This window comes from Panulirus ornatus, chromosome 34, assembly GCF_036320965.1.
Source record: "Panulirus ornatus isolate Po-2019 chromosome 34, ASM3632096v1, whole genome shotgun sequence".
Lineage (NCBI taxonomy): Eukaryota > Metazoa > Arthropoda > Malacostraca > Decapoda > Palinuridae > Panulirus > Panulirus ornatus.
This window is the reverse complement of record NC_092257.1, coordinates 824,446-843,666: the sequence shown is the minus strand read 5'-3', so window position 1 is coordinate 843,666 and position 19,221 is coordinate 824,446. Positions and strand designations below refer to the sequence as shown.

The window sequence follows — 19,221 nt, the reverse complement described above, 5'->3', positions numbered from 1 at the left end:
CACTTCGTCTTCATACAATTTCCTAAATAAAGTCAGGCTTGGACTAGATATCTGTGAGGCAGACGACATCTGGTTAAGTCTACAGCTCTCCCTTCACGGTTCTGTAATTACACCTCTTGACTCAATAGACGTACTTGGTATTACTGTAACATCCACCTTTTCTTGAAAACCCCACATTACGGTAATAGTTAAGTCTGCCTCTAAGAAACTGGATGTCGTGTTTAGATGTCGAAACTTCTCTTCTGAACAGTTGCTCCGTTTGTACAAGGGATTTATTCGTCCTTGTATGAAGTACTGCTCTCACATCTGGGGTGGTTCTAGCTTGGTATCCTTACTTGACAGAGATGAGTCGGAAGTGGTCCGACTTATAAACTGTCCCCGGCTAACTTCCAAACTTGATCCCCCTGCCCTACGCCTTAATGCTGGTTCATTTTCCCTCTTCTACTGGTATTACTTTAGATTTTGCTCCTGAGAGCAGGCACACAATACTCGGCAAGCTGCTGCGTCACATAATTACTGTGTGGCCGTTGGCACCTCAAGGTGGGCCGTTTTGATACCTGTTTCTTTACTTACACCCCGTAACTTTGGAACTCTCTACTTTATCAGGTCTTTCCCAATAACTATGACCTGGCTCATTTCAAAAGACGGGTTTTGCCTTGATGTGGACTTTTATTCGTTATTGGAGCATAAAAAAAAAAGAGTGCGTGACTGTACGGTGTGGTGTGTGACTATGTGGTGAGGGCGTGTACCTATGGTGTGTTGTCTGACTGTGGTGTGGGTGTGTGTGTGTGGGTTGACCTAAGCTGTACATATACATGGTTGTTCTGGCCTGGTGTCCATGCCCTGTGTATGGTTCACTGGACCGAAACGTACGAAAAAAGTTTTGTCTTAGGTGTCTTCTCCACTCTCATCCACAAATACAAAGATAAATCAATTACCAATCTGCTGATTCTCAAAAATACTAAAATATACATTACAAAATGAAGAGAAGTAGCAAAATATGAAGGGAAACGTGGAGTTTTCATGACGACCACAAGGGGTCGTTATGTTAGAAAGTGTGGGACCTATAAGTCTACAGCCACAACAAGGGTTATCTCAGGACGAGCTGTGTGGTTACTGAGGCGCCGGACGTGCAGTCCAGACAACCTTCACGTCAACACGCTCCTCCACACTCTGCCGGCAGCTGGTGTGTGTGTGTGTGTGTGTGTGTGTGTGTGATGGGTGGTTCTCCCTCGGCCGCTTGTGAGCAGTGTGTCCCGTTCAGCCATCGTAACCCCCGGGGCTGCGCTCCTGCAGCTCTGGGAGCAACACTGATTCTACTGGAATAGGCTGTTGTCTTGTGTCGATTATGTCTTAATTATCCTCGCCTATGGTTGGTTCCCCTTACTGATACCAGGGAACTAGGTCAGTAGTACCTTGAGGGTGTACCAGGCACACCTGGTTCTGGTACCATTGTTCCTGGAGACCTGGCACCCCCTGGCCCTCCCGGACGCTAGTCTACCAACCAACACTTTAATATCTGGGTGACGACACGAGACGGGGGACGGAGGGTGTCAGACGGGTAGGTAGGAGGGGAGGGGGGTATCAATAATCGGGGGGGGGGGTTATGACCTGGCCACGAGCGAGAGGATCTTACAAGAAGACTGGTATATACGACAACATGATATCGTAGATAACTTAATACTTTATGAGTTACATATATAAATGTTACATTAAACCACGACCTCCATGAAAGTCTCATAAGATGCAACATACGTGTAGCACAGAAATAAACTGATCAACTTATCATGAGACTGATGACCATCTGAGATATTAGATAACACAACACTGCAGACGATGGCTCTAATCAAGGGAGTTTGTCGAAGAAAGGAATTAATCTGCTTTATCGAACACAGGAAATGTTTTGATTAACAATGATCAGTGTTTGACGAATGTAGGCAGCGACACCCTCGCCATAACTTAAACATATATATATATATATATATATATATATATATATATATATATATATATATATATATATATATTATTTCATTTATTATAATTGTTCGCCGTTTCCCGCGTCAGCGAGGTAGGGCTAGGAAACAGACGAAGAATGGCCCATCCATTCATATACACATATAAATACATAAACGCCCAAACACGTACATATACATACACACATATACATATACACATATACATATACATATATAAACATGTACATATTCATTCTTGCTTGCCTTCATCCATTCCCAACCTTACCCCGCCGCACAGGAGACAACATCGCTACCCTCTGCTTTAACGAGGTACCGCCAGGAAAACAGACTCGCACACTACTTTTCGTTTCGAGAGACCACAAGGGTTAAAATCCTTACAATAATGTATAGATCCTGAACATCCTAACATAATCAGCTCCCTATATATTGTACCGCTCCAAGGTAGAGACGGGAGCATCACCTCTCCCACTTTGGATGCGCCCCTGGGCAGGGGGAGGTAAGCCGGCACAAGGTTGTGGTGCTGCTACACAAGACATCTGTGAGGTAAACATCTGTATGCGACACCTGTGCTGACGTCTCTCTACTGTGTTGGTAGTGTGCTGTAGGTTTGTTGTTGGTAGTGTGCTGTAGGTTTGTTGTTGGTAGTGTGCTGTAGGTTTGTTGTTGGTAGTGTGTTGTAGGGTTGTTGTTGGTAGTGTGTTGTAGGTTTGTTGTTGGTAGTGTGCTGTAGGTTTGTTGTTGGTAGTGTGCTGTAGGTTTGTTGTTGGTAGTGTGCTGTAGGTTTGTTGTTGGTAGTGTGCTGTAGGTTTGTTGTTGGTAGTGTGCTGTAGGTTTGTTGTTGGTAGTGTGCTGTAGGTTTGTTGTTGGTAGTGTGCTGTAGGTTTGTTGTTGGTAGTGTGCTGTAGGTTTGTTGTTGGTAGTGTGCTGTAGGTTTGTTGTTGGTAGTGTGCTGTAGGTTTGTTGTTGGTAGTGTGTTGTAGGGTTGTTGTTGGTAGTGTGTTGTAGGTTTGTTGTTGGTAAAGTGCTGTAGGTTTGTTGTTGGTAGTGTGCTGTAGGTTTGTTGTTGGTAGTGTGCTGTAGGTTTGTTGTTGGTAGTGTGATGTAGGTTTGTTGTTGGTAGTGTGCTGTAGGTTTGTTGTTGGTAGTGTGTTGTAGGTTTGTTGTTGGTAGTGTGTTGTAGGTTTGTTGTTGGTAGTGTGCTGTAGGTTTGTTGTTGGTAGTGTGCTGTAGGTTTGTTGTTGGTAGTGTGTTGTAGGTTTGTTGTTGGTAGTGTGTTGTAGGTTTGTTGTTGGTAGTGTGCTGTAGGTTTGTTGTTGGTAGTGTGTTGTAGGTTTGTTGTTGGTAGTGTGTTGTAGGGTTGTTGTTGGTAGTGTGCTGTAGGTTTGTTGTTGGTAGTGTGCTGTAGGTGTGTTGTTGGTAGTGTGCTGTAGGTTTGTTGTTGGTAGTGTGCTGTAGGTTTGTTGTTGGTAGTGTGCTGTAGGTTTGTTGTTGGTAGTGTGCTGTAGGTTTGTTGTTGGCAGTGTGCTGTAGGGTTGTTGTTGGTAGTGTGTTGTAGGTTTGTTGTTGGTAGTGTGCTGTAGGTTTGTTGTTGGTAGTGTGTTGTAGGTTTGTTGTTGGTAGTGTGCTGTAGGTTTGTTGTTGGTAGTGTGTTGTAGGTTTGTTGTTGGTAGTGTGTTGTAGGTTTGTTGTTGGTAGTGTGTTGTAGGGTTGTTGTTGGTAGTGTGCTGTAGGTTTGTTGTTGGTAGTGTGTTGTAGGTTTGTTGTTGGTAGTGTGTTGTAGGTTTGTTGTTGGTAGTGTGTTGTAGGGTTGTTGTTGGTAGTGTGTTGTAGGTTTGTTGTTGGTAGTGTGTTGTAGGTTTGTTGTTGGTAGTGTGTTGTAGGTTTGTTGTTGGTAGTGTGTTGTAGGGTTGTTGTTGGTAGTGTGCTGTAGGTTTGTTGTTGGTAGTGTGTTGTAGGGTTGTTGTTGGTAGTGTGTTGTAGGTTTGTTGTTAGTATGCTGGTAAGGGGTCACTACGCCACCAGTGTCTCCCCTCCCGGCAGAAGGGGTGGGGGTAAGGTAGAGCCAGATAACACCGGTGCATCTTTACTCCACCAATCCCTCTCCCTCAACCATCCCACGCCCTTAGCTATCCCTATCCCTCAACCATCCCACGCCCTTAGCTATCCCTATCCCTCAACCATCCCACGCCCTTAGCTATCCCTCTCCCTTAGCTATCCCTCTCCCTCAGCTATCCCTCTCCCTCAGCTATCCCTCTCCCTCAGCCATCCCTCTTCCTCAACCATTCCTCTCCCACAGCCATTCCTCTCCCACAGCTATTCCTCTCCCACAGCCATTCCTCTCCCACAGCCATTCCTCTCCCACAGTCATTCCTCTCCCTCAGCCATCCCTCTCCCTCAACCAATCCTCTCCGACAGCCATTCCTCTCCCACAGCCATTTTTTTTTCCTTGGTCAGAGTTTGACGTGTTTGCCCATGTGCGGCAGCGCCCTCTTCCCCACCTCAAGGTACCCCCTGCCAGCCAGCCTACTGTTGACCCGAGCAAGAAGCGTTGCTATACTGGACAGCCTGCCACCCCCGAGCCCCGTCCACCTTACCCCCTACCCACAATCCTCTACCCGCTGCTCCACTACAACAGTGAAGGTCGTCTAAGTTTGACCTAATGTAAACTACAACTGACTAGCTGGCTGAACATTTTGATGTCTATATACTTGACTTATGTTATTTACCAGCAGCAGAGAGTTCGTCTCCTTCACTGTTCCAGTGTGGCCCTCTGGCGACAGGTTCAGGACGGTATTAACTGACTACACACACACACACACACACACACACACACACACACACACACACACACACACACACACACACCTTATCACCTGCTGCATAATATCCACACTGAGGATTTCTTGCCCTGTACCCCATACTGACGGCTTTACACTTAACATGGGTTCAATTCCCCTCACCATTTATCAGACCCGTTATACTACAGTATGTCCAGGTTTCCTTACAAGGTGACGTACTCCTCCTGGCTGTTTATGTGTCTCATGTAGTTATCATCATCCACAAACAGTTTCAGCAGGTACGACTGTCATCCTGCCAGTCAATCATGTACTTACATTAAGACGAGCGGCGGTGGCACCATCAGTCTTGACCACTCGTGACCACGACCAATCTCGAGAAGGCTTCCCCAACATGTGTGCTCCCTGGCCTTCCACTAGGATCATTCTCTACCCTAATTCCTGCCTGATGATCGACCGTCTTGACCTGCCTGCCTTCTGTGTGTCGGCTGGCACCCCAGATGCAGACGACAACCCCACACAGCCTTCTCTCTGGTCTACAACAGGACTCATTCTCTCGTGGAAATCAGAGGATCCTTAAGCCTGCCCACCGTTCCTACTAGGATAAAACCATGTTGCCCGTCACCTGCTGGGTTCTCGTGAGCAGGAAGCCATCCGTTTGCTTTCTCATTACCTCACACATCTCGCGGAGAACTGCTCACTGACCACGCCATGAATCCTTCCCTAGCATTACTATATAAGAGGCTGGATCCTCCACAATCTCCGAATCTCTCTCAGTCCTGGGCCCTCCTGGCTGGCAGCACTGCCCATCATCCAGCAGACGGCCGGCAACATGACTCATGCTAACACTCGTGTGAATCATGTGTCTTCCTTTGCTTCATATGAGTCACAGCCTCACAACTGCCCTCGGGCTGTCCGAGTTCATATTCATTTACTGTGTCCCCCGACCCCCCCATCTACTCCATCTCTCCTCAGCAATCAGTTAACGTCTCTCTCTCTCTCTCTCTCTCTCTCTCTCTCTCTCTCTCTCTCTCTCTCTCTCTCTCTCTCTCTCCTCTCACACACACACACAGCCGCGGCCATAAGAGTACTCTGGCTGGCTTTCAGAAAGTAAATAAAGAATAGTGATCCCCAGGGCAAGGCAGGATACGCCTGAGTCAGTGTGACAACCGCCTCATCACTGGTGCCGCCAACACCTGCTCATGATGACACGTCTCACCACACCTGCTCATGATGACACGTCTCACCACACCTGCTCATGATGACACGTCTCACCACACCTGCTCATGATGACACGTCTCACCACACCTGCTCATGATGACCCGTCTCACCACACCTGCTCATGATGACCCGTCTCACCACACCTGCTCATGATGACCCGTCTCACCACACCTGCTCATGATGACCCGTCTCACCACACCTGCTCATGATGACACGTCTCACCACACCTGCTCATGATGACCCGTCTCACCACACCTGCTCATGATGACCCGTCTCACCACACCTGCTTATGATGACACGTCTCACCACACCTGCTCATGATGACCCGTCTCACCACACCTGCTCATGATGACACGTCTCACCACACCTGCTCATGATGACCCGTCTCACCACACCTGCTTATGATGACACGTCTCACCACACCTGCTTATGATGACACGTCTCACCACACCTGCTCATGATGACCCGTCTCACCACACCTGCTCATGATGACACGTCTCACCACACCTGCTCATGATGACCCGTCTCACCACACCTGCTCATGATGACCCGTCTCACTACACCTGCTCATGATGACCCGTCTCACTGGTCCGGCAATACAACTCATACGCAATTTGTGAAAAATACCCATTGCAAAATCCAAAAGGATTTCGACACATAAGTAGCCTGGTCAGAAGCATGGCAAATAGACTTCAGTGTAGACAGCTGCAGAATAATGCATTACGTAATACATGAATAACGTATATACAATGGTAGGTACACTAAGGTATATACAATGGTAGGTAACAAAAGTATATACAATGGTAGGTACACTAATGTATATATAATGGTAGGTACACTAAAGTATATATAATGGTAGATACACAAAGGTATATACAACGGCAGGTACACTAAAGTATATACATTGGTAGGGACACTACACTAGGGAAAGTTACTAATCATTACAATACAAGAAGATAAAATTTGGAGTCATAATTCGTAACAACCTGAAAAAACACAAAGTAACGAACAACCAGTTACATAATGATACGGCAAACACAAGGTTAGGTTTACACTGCCAGAATTATCATTATCATTATATAACCCACCAAGACGTCATTCATGGTGCTCCCCCTGCTGGCTCAGGCTACACTACAGTAAAGCAGCAGGAACATGATAAGCTGCCTGCCTGAGTGTGAGAAATTCCTTGACAACACTGTACTTCCCCTTGTGAGAGAGGCTGGTGCAACCTCGTCGTAGGCTGTGTGGGGAACCCTGTGCCCTCCGCTAACTTCTAGCTATAAACTACAAAACGAACGATACAGCACTTACTCTTTATAAGGCCATTGTCAGACCTTACGTAAGAATGTGATGTTTAGTTCTAGTTATAAAACGACGCAAAGAGAATGAAAAACTAAGACGAATACAAAGAGTAGCAATAAAACTAATTCCATGATTCAGATATATGCCTTCTGAGGAAAGCCGTGACATCATCTAAAATCATTTTATCTTAAACTGTTCACACTTCCAGGAGTTTGTACAGAAACTTATAAATTACCAAATAACTTGGACAACATACCCGTGGGCGTTATTCAAATTAGATAGATTCATGAAAGAGAACCGCCAGCCCAGAGACTCTTGATCCACTCAGAGGAAAATGTGGTTATGGAGAATCCCTCTGCTTCACTATCCTATCTATACCACACACACGATCATATAACCTCATCCCACAACAATACTGTCTTCCACAGGATAACCTCGTCAGGGACCATCAGGTCTACTGTCATCTGTCCTTCCCATGTACTCTCCCATCACGTCGTCCGCTCCCCTCTCTTTCCTCTTCCCCTCTCACTTCCCTATCCCTACCTCATTTCCCTCTCTCCATCCCTACCACACAAAACAATGACCTAAAAAACACTAGGCCAGAGAGGCGAGAGTCCCTAGTGTTTGCGCCTCACGTAATAATTCGTGTTCTCATTTCTATCTCAAATCAGTTAGTCTTAATGGAAGCCCACCTATAATTATCATAGTTCAAAACTCTTCTTATGAAAACATACACTGTGTCAAAAGTACTTTTACCCTGAGTACCATTATCGTGGCAAAAGATAACGACAACTTCGTTCTTTAGACGTATTACAAGGTGATTCAAAGTCCACTTGACGTACAACCTTGAGAGATATAGTTGGTCCACGCCTCTGCCTCTCTCTCCCTGGCCAGGGCTGACTAAGGTGTAGTCCTCTACCGATGCAGGACTGGCCAAGTGGTAGCCCTACCTACACACGCCCTCCGGACCGAGGCAGGACTGGCCAAGTGGTAGCCCTACCTACACACGCCCTCCGGACCGAGGCAGGACTGGCCAAGTGGTAGCCCTACCTACACACGCCCTTCGGACCGAGGCAGGACTGGCCAAGTGGTGGCCCTACCTACACGCGCCCTCCGGACCGAGGCAGGACTGGCCAAGTGGACCAAGTACCTAACAGCCTACATAGTGTACAATGTTGTCTTCTAGTGACCTGCCTGCGTGTCTGGGTACTACCTCTCGCACCGTCAGCCACGTCTTCTGCTGGGGAGCAGGTTCATCGTGGCAACTATGGTCCACACTGTAACATACCATAAGGGTTGAGAATGAGACATGATCAACATGGTCACCAGCCGTACCATGAGTCACCAAGACTGGTCACCAGCCGTACCATGAGTCACGAAGACTGGTCACCAGCCGTACCATGAGTCACCAAGACTGGTCACCAGCCGTACCATGGGTCACCAAGACTGGTCACCAACCGTACCATGGGTCACCAAGACTGGTCACCAACCGTACCATGAGTCACCAAGACTGGTCACCAGCCGTACCATGAGTCACCAAGACTGGTCACCAGCCGTACCATGGGTCACCTGGGCAGGTAAGACACATGGTGGAGGTGAATGTAAGTAGAAGGTTGGTGGCATGCATTACTTGGTGCCAGTGAGAACACGGAGCGTCAGCAATGATCAGGCCAGGTAAGCAGCACACGCTGCTCTCCACCCAGACCTTTAACCTGTACAAACCTCAATCAATAACCACCTTCCACTACCACACACACACACACACACACACACACACACACTGCATGAGGAAATCATTACCCTGACCTCTGACCTTATTCCTCGAAAATGACAGCAACATGCCATATGCAGCTGCTCTTAGATCCATGTTCCAATTTTCACACAACTAATAAAACAACGTAACATTTGAACTTTAGGTTTAAACTGACAGAACTCAAACCTTTCCGAGACAAGCTCCACCTGACTGACTGTTGCCACCACAACTGTACTTACCTGCTCCTGCCTCGTGACTTAATGACCTCAAAACTACCAGGGTCGTTCCACTGACCAAGAGATGGTTAAACTACCACATATTGTGGTTGAGGACAACGGCGGTGCGACCCTAGAGCACGACGATACGATCCTTGACCAGGACGGTACGACCCTTGACCAGGACGGTACGATCCTTGACCAGGACGGTACGACCCTTGACCAGGACGGTACGACCCTTGACCAGGACGGTACGACCCTTGACCATGACGATACGATCCTTGACCAGGACGGTACGACCCTTGACCAGGACGGTACGACCCTTGACCAGGACGATACGATCCTTGACCAGGACGGTACGACCCTTGACCAGGACGGTACGACCCTTGACTAGGACGGTACGACCCTTGACCAGGACGGTACGACCCTTGACCAGGACGGTACGACCCTTGACCAGGACGATACGATCCTTGACCAGGACGGTACGACCCTTGACTAGGACGGTACGACCCTTGACCAGGACGGTACGACCCTTGACCAGGACGGTACGACCCTTGACCAGGACGATACGATCCTTGACCAGGACGGTACGACCCTTGACCAGGACGGTACCACCCTTGACCAGGACGGTACGACCCTTGACCAGGACGGTGCGACCCTTGACCAGGACGGTACGACCCTTGAACAGGACGGTACGACCCTTGACCAGGACGGTACGACCCTTGACCAGGACAGTACGACCCTTGACCAGGACAGTACGACCCTTGACCAGGACGGTACGACCCTTGACCAGGACGGTACGACCCTTGACCAGGACGGTACGACCCTTGACTAGGACGGTACGACCCTTGACCAGGACGGTACGACCCTTGACCAGGACGGTACGACCCTTGACCAGGACGGTACGACCCTTGACTAGCACGGTACGACCCTTGACTAGCACGGTACGACCCTTGACCAGGACGGTACGACCCTTGACCAGGACGGTACGACCCTTGGGTATGGTTTAGTCACTTTTAACCTGACCCATCAGGATGAGCTTAAAGGTCAAGCGTCATAGTGGTGGTAGATGGTAGCGTCCTGCATGTATGCGGAAATTCCTTTAATTCTAACCTCTGACCTTTGACCCTTACCATGAACAGTGACCTTTCACCAGCCACAAGCGTGGTGTGAGCGGCCCGCTGTGGCCATCCCTCACACTCGGGGATCCTCTCACTCTGGGAATGCAGCAGTTGTGGCAGTACAGTAACTACCCTCACACACACTCACACACACACGCATTCATCAAGGTCATAATTCATGTCAATAATAATAATAATAATCAAACTCACTGTCCTCTGCATCAAGATCAGCAGGAACAGATGAACGAAAACGCTAGTACGACACTTTGTTGCCCTAATGAATTGTCTTGCCTTCTGCAGGTAACACAACAGACCGAAGCCACTTACCTTCTTCTCCAGGTACCACGAGCCTGGGAAGATGAGGGGTATGTAGGTAACCATGTAGATCATGGAGGTCCAATCGATCATATTGACGTCGACCTTGTAATACTCGAGGATGATGTTGTTGATGATGGAGTACTGGATCCACTGGAAGGCATTAGACATGGAGTACAGGACGAACAGGGTCAAGATCACCCACCGGATCTTGTACACCTTCATCCCCCCAGCAGACGGTAGAGCCTCTCCTGAGGATGCAGATGGGAAGTGCACGTTATACTGTGTTAGTGGAGGGAGCTGGTGATGACACGAGTATTTCTGATACCTTTACTCTTAACTCCAGTACATAAGTGACAGAACCTGGAGAGTACACAGAGCTATGGACGGCATGGCTAACACATTACTACCTTATGTTACCTCTAACCTAACCTGACTGGTTCACCATGTAAAGATACGAGACTCAGCCCAACAAACACACGTACGAACGGCTATCCAGACTTCTCTTCAAAGGTGATACAACAGTTGTATAGCCTATACATGTTGTGATACAACAGTTGTAGAGCCTATACATGTTGTGATACAATAAACTACAGCATGTGGCCACTGTGTCAGGAGCGTCCCTCTCCAAGCAAGTACTGCGCCGGCAGAACCGTCCTAATACACAGGAAATCTTCCCATGAACGTTCACACACATAGAGAGTGTATGAACCAGAGGATAATATACGTCAACAAGAATTGTTTACGAGTACACTAAAGCATCAGTCTACAGTTATTATCATCATTTGTGGATCAGTCTGCTGCTGACTGAGCTTTGGAATATTAGTGTTGACTATGGGCCCCGTCTGGGTCAGGTTTGGTGTTGACTATGGGCCCCGTCTGGGTCAGGTTTGGTGTTGGTGACGCCCGGAGCACAAAGTACATCCTGCTTCAACCGTCATCATGTCATCCCTACCTGAGGCCAGCACACACACACATACCAACGTCTGGCAGAGTGACATACTTATCATGCCATACAAACATCATACACAAACATTCACTCTACACTACTGGCACCTTGACTGGAGAGACATCAGTCGCAACATACGTACATAAAAATGTGCATGTGTTTATGAGTGTTGTTACTTTCTGTACAGCACAGGGGGATCACTCTAGTACTACCTCATCACTTCAACTTTATCATCAAACAACAATTAAAACTTGAGTATGCTGTCCATATTCACAGCCTCCATGGCTGAGAAGTGCATCTTTATATCTTTTAGAAAAATTTCTTATTTAATTTCATGTTAAGGTTTTACTTTGTGGTTGTCTTGTATCTTTCGACGAATTGTCCTCTGCTGAAGCCATCCAACTGGTACACACATCTACATGTTATGATCAGTTTACTCGTTACAGGCCTGTAACTCTTCATACCTGTAACTCAGCTCTATTTCTGTTACCATACACTGTTCTCCTCTGAACCTTCTAGACCGGATCTTCGCGCGTCTTTAAGTGTGTTGACCAAACTTGAGCATATAATAGTTTTGGCTTAATATGGGATGTCGACAGCTGACTGTAATTATTCCTTATACATCGAAATAAATGTATTTCTCATATTCGCCAGTAAACATGTGTACGTGTGTGTGTCTATGTATGTGTGTGTGTGTGTGTGTGTGTGTGTGTGTGTGTGTGTGTGTGTGTGTCCAGTCCTCATACGAGTCCCGGATGATGATGGTGCACGACGTTAGCTAACCGTGGGACGACCAGGAGCCCCGCGAACGGTGGCGCAAAAATTACACATAATTCCCTAGACACTTGGAGAGTCAGTACACTTTGTGTGGACCCCCGACAGAAGGCTTTCAGGGTACACGTGGTTCCCTCTGGTGATCAATAAGGTAGTCGCTCCTGCGTCCAGATCTGGTACAAATACTGATGTGATGTGTGGTCGATGTGGGTGGATCTGTCCGTACGTATACACACATGATGAGTCAGGCCTGAGGCACAGCACCTGCCCGTGGCCAGGATGCACTGCCCACCTGACCCGCCTCAGCGTATGTGTCACTTGAAGTAGTCTCACTCTTTTCCTCATCTTTTTCACGACGAAGGGAAGGATTATGGCGTGAGCCAGGCTATCTACAGTAGGTGCACTATGTGTAGCCCGGGACGATCTACAGTTAAAGTCATGTAGTACAACACGTAGACACAACTATGGCCATGAGAGACTTAATGTGCTGACCCTAATGATGCTTAAGCATAGCAATTTACACAACACTGATCGTAAATACAGAACTGGTAACTTTACAAGTGAATGAGAAATATCTTACTTTTTTCAATTAAATTATGTCTCTATGGTATCACAGGTAATACTTACCCTCTCATAATATTCAAGATACTGACTCTCTCAAGATGGACATAAATATTAGTCTGTCTTGCCTTAGACCCCATGTTGCACCCTCACAAGTCACCTACCACTACATATCCTACATGACACACTGGACCAGCCCCACCTACATGACTGTGTTGTAGGTATGACACACTGGACCAGCCCCACCTACATGACTGTGTTGTAGGTATGACACACTGGACCAGCCCCACCTACATGACTGTGTTGTAGGTATGACACACTGGACCAGCCCCACCTACATGACTGTGATGTAGGTATGACACACTGGACCAGCCCCACCTACATGACTGTGATGTAGGTATGACACACTGGACCAGCCCCACCTACATGACTGTGATGTAGGTATGACACACTGGACCAGCCCCACCTACATGACTGTGTTGCAGGTATGACACACTGGACCAGCCCCACCTACATAACCCACGTGTCGAACATGCAGAAGGAACGAGTCTGACAAACAACGCCAGAGTTAGTCTTTCACCACACCATTGTTACTCCTCCTTGTTACCTGTCTTTGTTAAGACGGTGCTCAAACCCTGTACCTACCGTTCTTGGTATCCATGATGTAGGAGGTGGATCCTGGCAGCAACACCTGCTCCTCTTTCTAAAGTTCCTCCTCAAGTGTTTACTTCAAATGTTGTTGAGAGAGGCAGACTCCAGCAAGGGATAGTCCAGCCCAGCCAGCTGATGTGTTAGCGGCGGGAATGTTCCCAAAATTAATGTTTAATTTGTCCTTTAACAAGTGTTGTTCAGTCTTGACCACTAGTAGTGAGTGTAGCACTATTCACAAACTACGAAGACGTCTGAATCACGATCCTTCATCCCTGAACCTGGTGTAAAACAATGTCTTCAGCTGCACCTGATGGTTCTCAGAAGAGCACAGTGTACACTTAAGGTAAGTTTGCAAGCCTCTTCCATTAACACCACTTCCGTATTTGTTAAGGTCAAGTACTACACGTGCCCGTACTGGAGGTGGTGCTCGCACACTTTTTACCCCCTACCTAAGGTCAGGAGTGCTGCTCTTACCTGCCCTTATTAAACCTAACCTAAGGGGACCACACTTGATATCATCTAACATACGTCTCACACATTTTCTCTTCTCACTCTTAACATCATATCTTCACACAATTTCAGGTTCTTTTTCAAACTTTTTGTTTATGTCTCTCAAGTGAAAGCCTGGCCTTGATGAGGAGTGTCTCTGTCTAGTCTTTACCGTGTAATTACTGATTGTGTGTTGCAGAGATTATATCCCAGCAACACACGACCAATAATTCATTTATCAAAGCCTCTCTTTAGCCCAGAAATGCCACTTCAAAATGTCACCAAACAGTTCAGTGTTGTGTGTGACAACTCTGTCATCACCTTCTGGCCCTGGAAATATGTCATCAACTCGGGAGTTTCGTCAAGTGACGCGGTCTGACCCCAACAACGAGTCTTAATACAACATAACGCAAGTCAATACATCGGCACCAACAACACTGCCCCCTGATGGTTGAGGAGTTCAGGTGTGTCCACAAGGTAGGTACACCATGTAACTTAACCCTTTGATGAGAAGGGCAGCTAGCACCCGTGTATGGCCACGACGGTACACCCCTGGGTATGATAGCCTGATGTAGGAGCAGGTCACGCTCAAAGTCAAGCCGTCATACCCCAGGATGGTAAGACTTGTAACCCTGGTGGTCAAGTATCCCTCCCTCCCTAGCAGCAATTACACTAGGTGGCAGGTGTGGTACAGAGCCTGCAGCAGCAGCACCAGCTGGCGTGACACACTACCTCACACTGAGCCACTGGCCTCCACCTGCCCCTCACTACATACCTATCGACCTAGATAAGTCCTGACATGCTTTATCTCCCTCGTTATCATTCCTATACCAAGGCAAACACTAAGGCTCACTCAGGCTCAACAGGTTACGTATCACCTACACCAGCGGAGGCCCCACTGTAGCCAGATTGATGGGTGACTGTAGCCAGAGTGATGGATGACTGTAGCCAGAGTGATGGGTGACTGTAGCCAGAGTGATGGATGACTGTAGCCAGAGTGTGTGTTTCTCAATCAACAGTTTATCATAAGTGTCGGGAGGAGAGTGCCAATGATACGTGAGGTTGGTGGGAAGGCAGGAGAGTGTGAGTGGTATGAGGGAAAAGTGAGGAGACCGCAGCAAGATGAGAGGCCACATGACAACTAACTACATAACAGGTGACCCCTAATCCTCCAATCATTCTTTCGTGCACTTTTTCTCTTCTCCATCCTTTCCCCACATTTACCATCCCAGCCAGACACTCCCCCAGCAGTACTCTACTCCCCAGTCACAACCCTCCTCATCCACTCTCCCAACATCACCATACTCCACACATTCATCATCCTCCCCAGCTACTGCCCACATATTCCCAACACTCACTAAGTCATGTATTCGTGTCCCTCACTTCTCACTGTCCTTTCCAAGTCGATTTCTTCATCAGTCACGAAGACTCGGCCCTCGAGTTTTTTCTCCTTCCCCTGACTGTTACCAGATCCTGTTTCGCGGTATTTCTTCATAAATGTCTTCCCCACATCGCGACGTCTTGCCACATGACAGGGTTGTAACCACTGTCAGGGAGAGTGGTTTGGTGAAGAGAGAAGAGGTGGTGAAAGTCTTGCGTAAGATGAAATGAGGCAAGACTGCTGGAGAGGATGATAATCCTGCTGAATATCGAAAGAAAGTGGGTGACTGCGTTATAGATCGGTAAGTCAGGATTTTCGATGTATATATGGATCATGGTAAGATTGGCGGAATGCATGTATATTGCACTGTATACAGGCAAGGGGGACAAAGGTGAATCTTAAAACTACAGAGGTATAAGTGGTAAAGGATGCGTGGATCAGGTGTTTGTTGTGAGGAATGTGTGTGGGAAATATTTAGAGAAACAGATGGATTTGTATGAAGCATTTATGGATCTGGAGAAAGCATATGAAAGGTTGAGAGATGATATATAGGTTTTACGAATATATGGTGTGGGAGGAGAGCTGCTAGAAGCAGAGTTTTTATCAAGGATGTAAGGCATCTGAACGACTAGGAAGAGAGGAGAATGAATGGTTCCCAGTGAAGGTCGGTCTGCGGCAGGGGTGTGTGATGCAACTATGGCTGTTTAATTTTTTCATGGATTAGGTTGTGAGGGATGTAAATGCAAACGTCCTGGAGAAAGGGGCGAGTTTGCAGTCTGTGGGGAATAGGAGAGGGTTGGGAAGTGAATCAATTGTTGTTTGCTAAATATACAGCATTGGTAGTAGATTCGAGAGGGAAACTTCACTTAGTGACTGAATTTGGAAGTGTGTGAAAAGAAGATGAGAGTAAATGTGAAAAAAACAATGTTGAGGGTCAGGTTAGGTTGGAGGTGTGAGTTTATATAGGAAAAAAGTATGAAGTAAAATGTTTAGATACATGGGAGTGGACACGGCGCCCAGTGGAACCATGGAAGCGGAAATGAGTCATAGGGTGGGGGAGGGGACGAAGGTTCTGGGAGCACTGAAGAATGTGCAGAAAGAGTTGTTATCAGGGAGGACAAAAAAGAATATGACTGAAGGAATAATAGTCCCAACAATGTTATAAGGCTGCCAGTCAGAGGGCGGACGTGTTTGATATGAAATGATTGAGAACAACATGTGGTGTGAGGTGGTTTGAACGAATAAGTAATAAAAGAGGAGAGATGTGTGGTAATAAAGTTTGATTGAGAGAGCAGAAGAGGGTGTACTGAAATGGTTTGGACATATGGAGAGAATGAGTAAAAAAAAGGTTGACAAAGATGTGTGTCAGAACTGGAGGGTACATGGAGAAGGGTTTAACCAAATTGGAAATGGAAGAATAGATTGAAAAAAATATCGGTGATCGGGACCTGAACATGCAGGAGGGTGAAAGGCGTGCACGGGATAGATTGAATTGGAACGATGTGGTATCCTGAGGTCGACGTGCTGTCGATGGGTTGTATCAGAGTATGTGAAGCGTCCAGGGTAAACCAAGGAAAGGTCTGAGGAGCCAGGTCGAGAACAAGCAGCTGTTGTTTTGGTGCATTTCAAGTGACAGATAGAGAATGGATGTGAACAAATGCGGACTTTCTTCGTGTTCCTCGCTTACACGGCGAGTGGAGATCAAACGTGAAAAAAATGTCGGTGAGTCATCTGTATGAGAGAGTGGAGGAGGGGGAGGGGATGACACCTGGGTACTTGTGGGTCTTCCGTTGGCTGGTACACCTTGGGGTTGGGGGAGGGTCACTGGTCAGACAGTAGTATCTTATGGCTGGGTTACCAGCAGAGCCGTAGTCTACACCCAGCCATCAACACCACCACATTCAAACACACACATGGAGGGTATCTCTGTACATACAAGAATAGGTCAAGACCCTCCATCAGCAGACCAATATACGTTGATACTAGCCATCTGCATAACATCCACCCCCCTCCCCTCCCTCCTCACTTTTATAGCCTCATTATCTCTATTGTCAGGATTTTCATTGAATATTTCGAGCCTACTGCTACAGTTACTTCAATATACAGTTACTACTACTACTACTACTACAGTAGCAGTAGTAGTAGTGATGGTATCAAAATACCAGTAGAGGTGTGCATGCTTGTGAGAGGTTGTGTTGTACCGTCCACATGAGATGGACGCATGACAGCGGACTGCATGACCAACATGAACAGAGGTCAACTGGCAGCCTCACCCCCCTCCCCCGCATATGCGCACATTGGATGCACACGATCATAAGCATGAGGGTACGACCCATGGCTACAACGGCCTGTCCTTTACCCTGACCCGTCAGTAGTGTGGCCATAATACAGGAGGGTGGTAGCACAGTGGTAGTGTGTGGTGCTGGTGTAATTAGCAGGTAAACATTGTTATCAACCATCACAGTGTAGGTAGGTCATCGTCCAAGGCTGCTGTCACATCATCTGTGGTCTTGTGTCCGACACAACACAATCTCGCTAACTCTGCTTCAGCGATGAAGGAATCAGTACACAGTGAGATCCACACATCTGACGTATAAAATCACAAGAAATGATGGATTCAGAACAATCACCAGCTGCTGAGCGACCACAAACATTCAACAACACCAGCACTCCATCACAAAACTACCTGGGATACAATCCCACCCCATCCTCACATGACTGCCTAACCACACCACACTAAACAGATGTGAAGAGCTCATTCTCATCACAAACTTCAGCAACTTACATACACCTGCAAACCATCCTGCCCTCTCGTCTGCCCCAGAGACACAACACTGATGAATCACCACATTATACATTACTAACCCGACACCATTAAATATTCAGTCTGGGTTCTGGACCCAACGCGTCTCTCTACGCCAAAGATGCGTCTGTACTCAAGACGCTGAGCAGCTACTCCACAACGGTCCCTCCCTCAACCGACCCTACACAAGACGGATCCTGCGGCAATGCTTACATAACACATTATATTTCTCCTTCATCACTTTCTGGTGAAATCTTTCTAAGTATACAAGAAATACTAAACAACAGATATGTTGTCTTATTCGATAAAAAATAAAAGAAAACTATATATATATATATATATATATATATATATATATATATATATATATATATATATATATATATATATATATATATTTTTTTTTTTTTTTTTATTATACTTTGTCGCTGTCTCCCGCGTTTGCGAGGTAGCGCAAGGAAACAGACGAAAGAAATGGCCCCCCCCCCCCATACACATGTATATACATACGTCCACACACGCAAATATACATACCTACGCAGCTTTCCATGGTTTACCCCAGACGCTTCACATGCCTTGATTCAATCCACTGACAGCACGTCAACCCCGGTATACCACATCGCTCCAATTCACTCTATTCCTTGCCCTCCTTTCACCCTCCTGCATGTTCAGGCCCCGATCACACAAAATCTTTTTCACTCCATCTTTCCACCTCCAATTTGGTCTCCCTCTTCTCCTCGTTCCCTCCACCTCCGACACATATATCCTCTTGGTCAATCTTTCCTCACTCATTTCTCTCCATGTGCCCAAACCACTTCAAAACACCCTCTTCTGCTCTCTCAACCACGCTCTTTTTATTTCCACACATCTCTCTTACCCTTACGTTACTCACTCGATCAAACCACCTCACAC

The 19,221-nt window shown here is 47.0% G+C and overlaps 1 protein-coding gene across 5 annotated transcripts in view; it reads right to left on the bottom strand.

Annotated features, from left to right (window-relative positions):
* The window catches only part of HisT (Histamine transporter), a 125,024-nt gene that overhangs the window by 72,565 nt on the left and 33,238 nt on the right, over window positions 1–19,221 (bottom strand). For 3 of the 5 annotated variants that reach the window (XR_011715135.1, XM_071682136.1, XM_071682137.1), the window contains one exon: window positions 10,714–10,952. Coding sequence is in view for 4 of the 5 variants with exons in the window: in XM_071682136.1 (XP_071538237.1) it covers window positions 10,714–10,952 (239 nt within the window). In the remaining variant the exon portion in view is untranslated. Of the gene's footprint in view, window positions 1–10,713; window positions 10,953–13,630; window positions 14,764–14,796; window positions 14,866–19,221 lie in introns of those variants that run through there. The other 2 variants (XM_071682138.1, XM_071682139.1) reach the window with 2 other exon arrangements.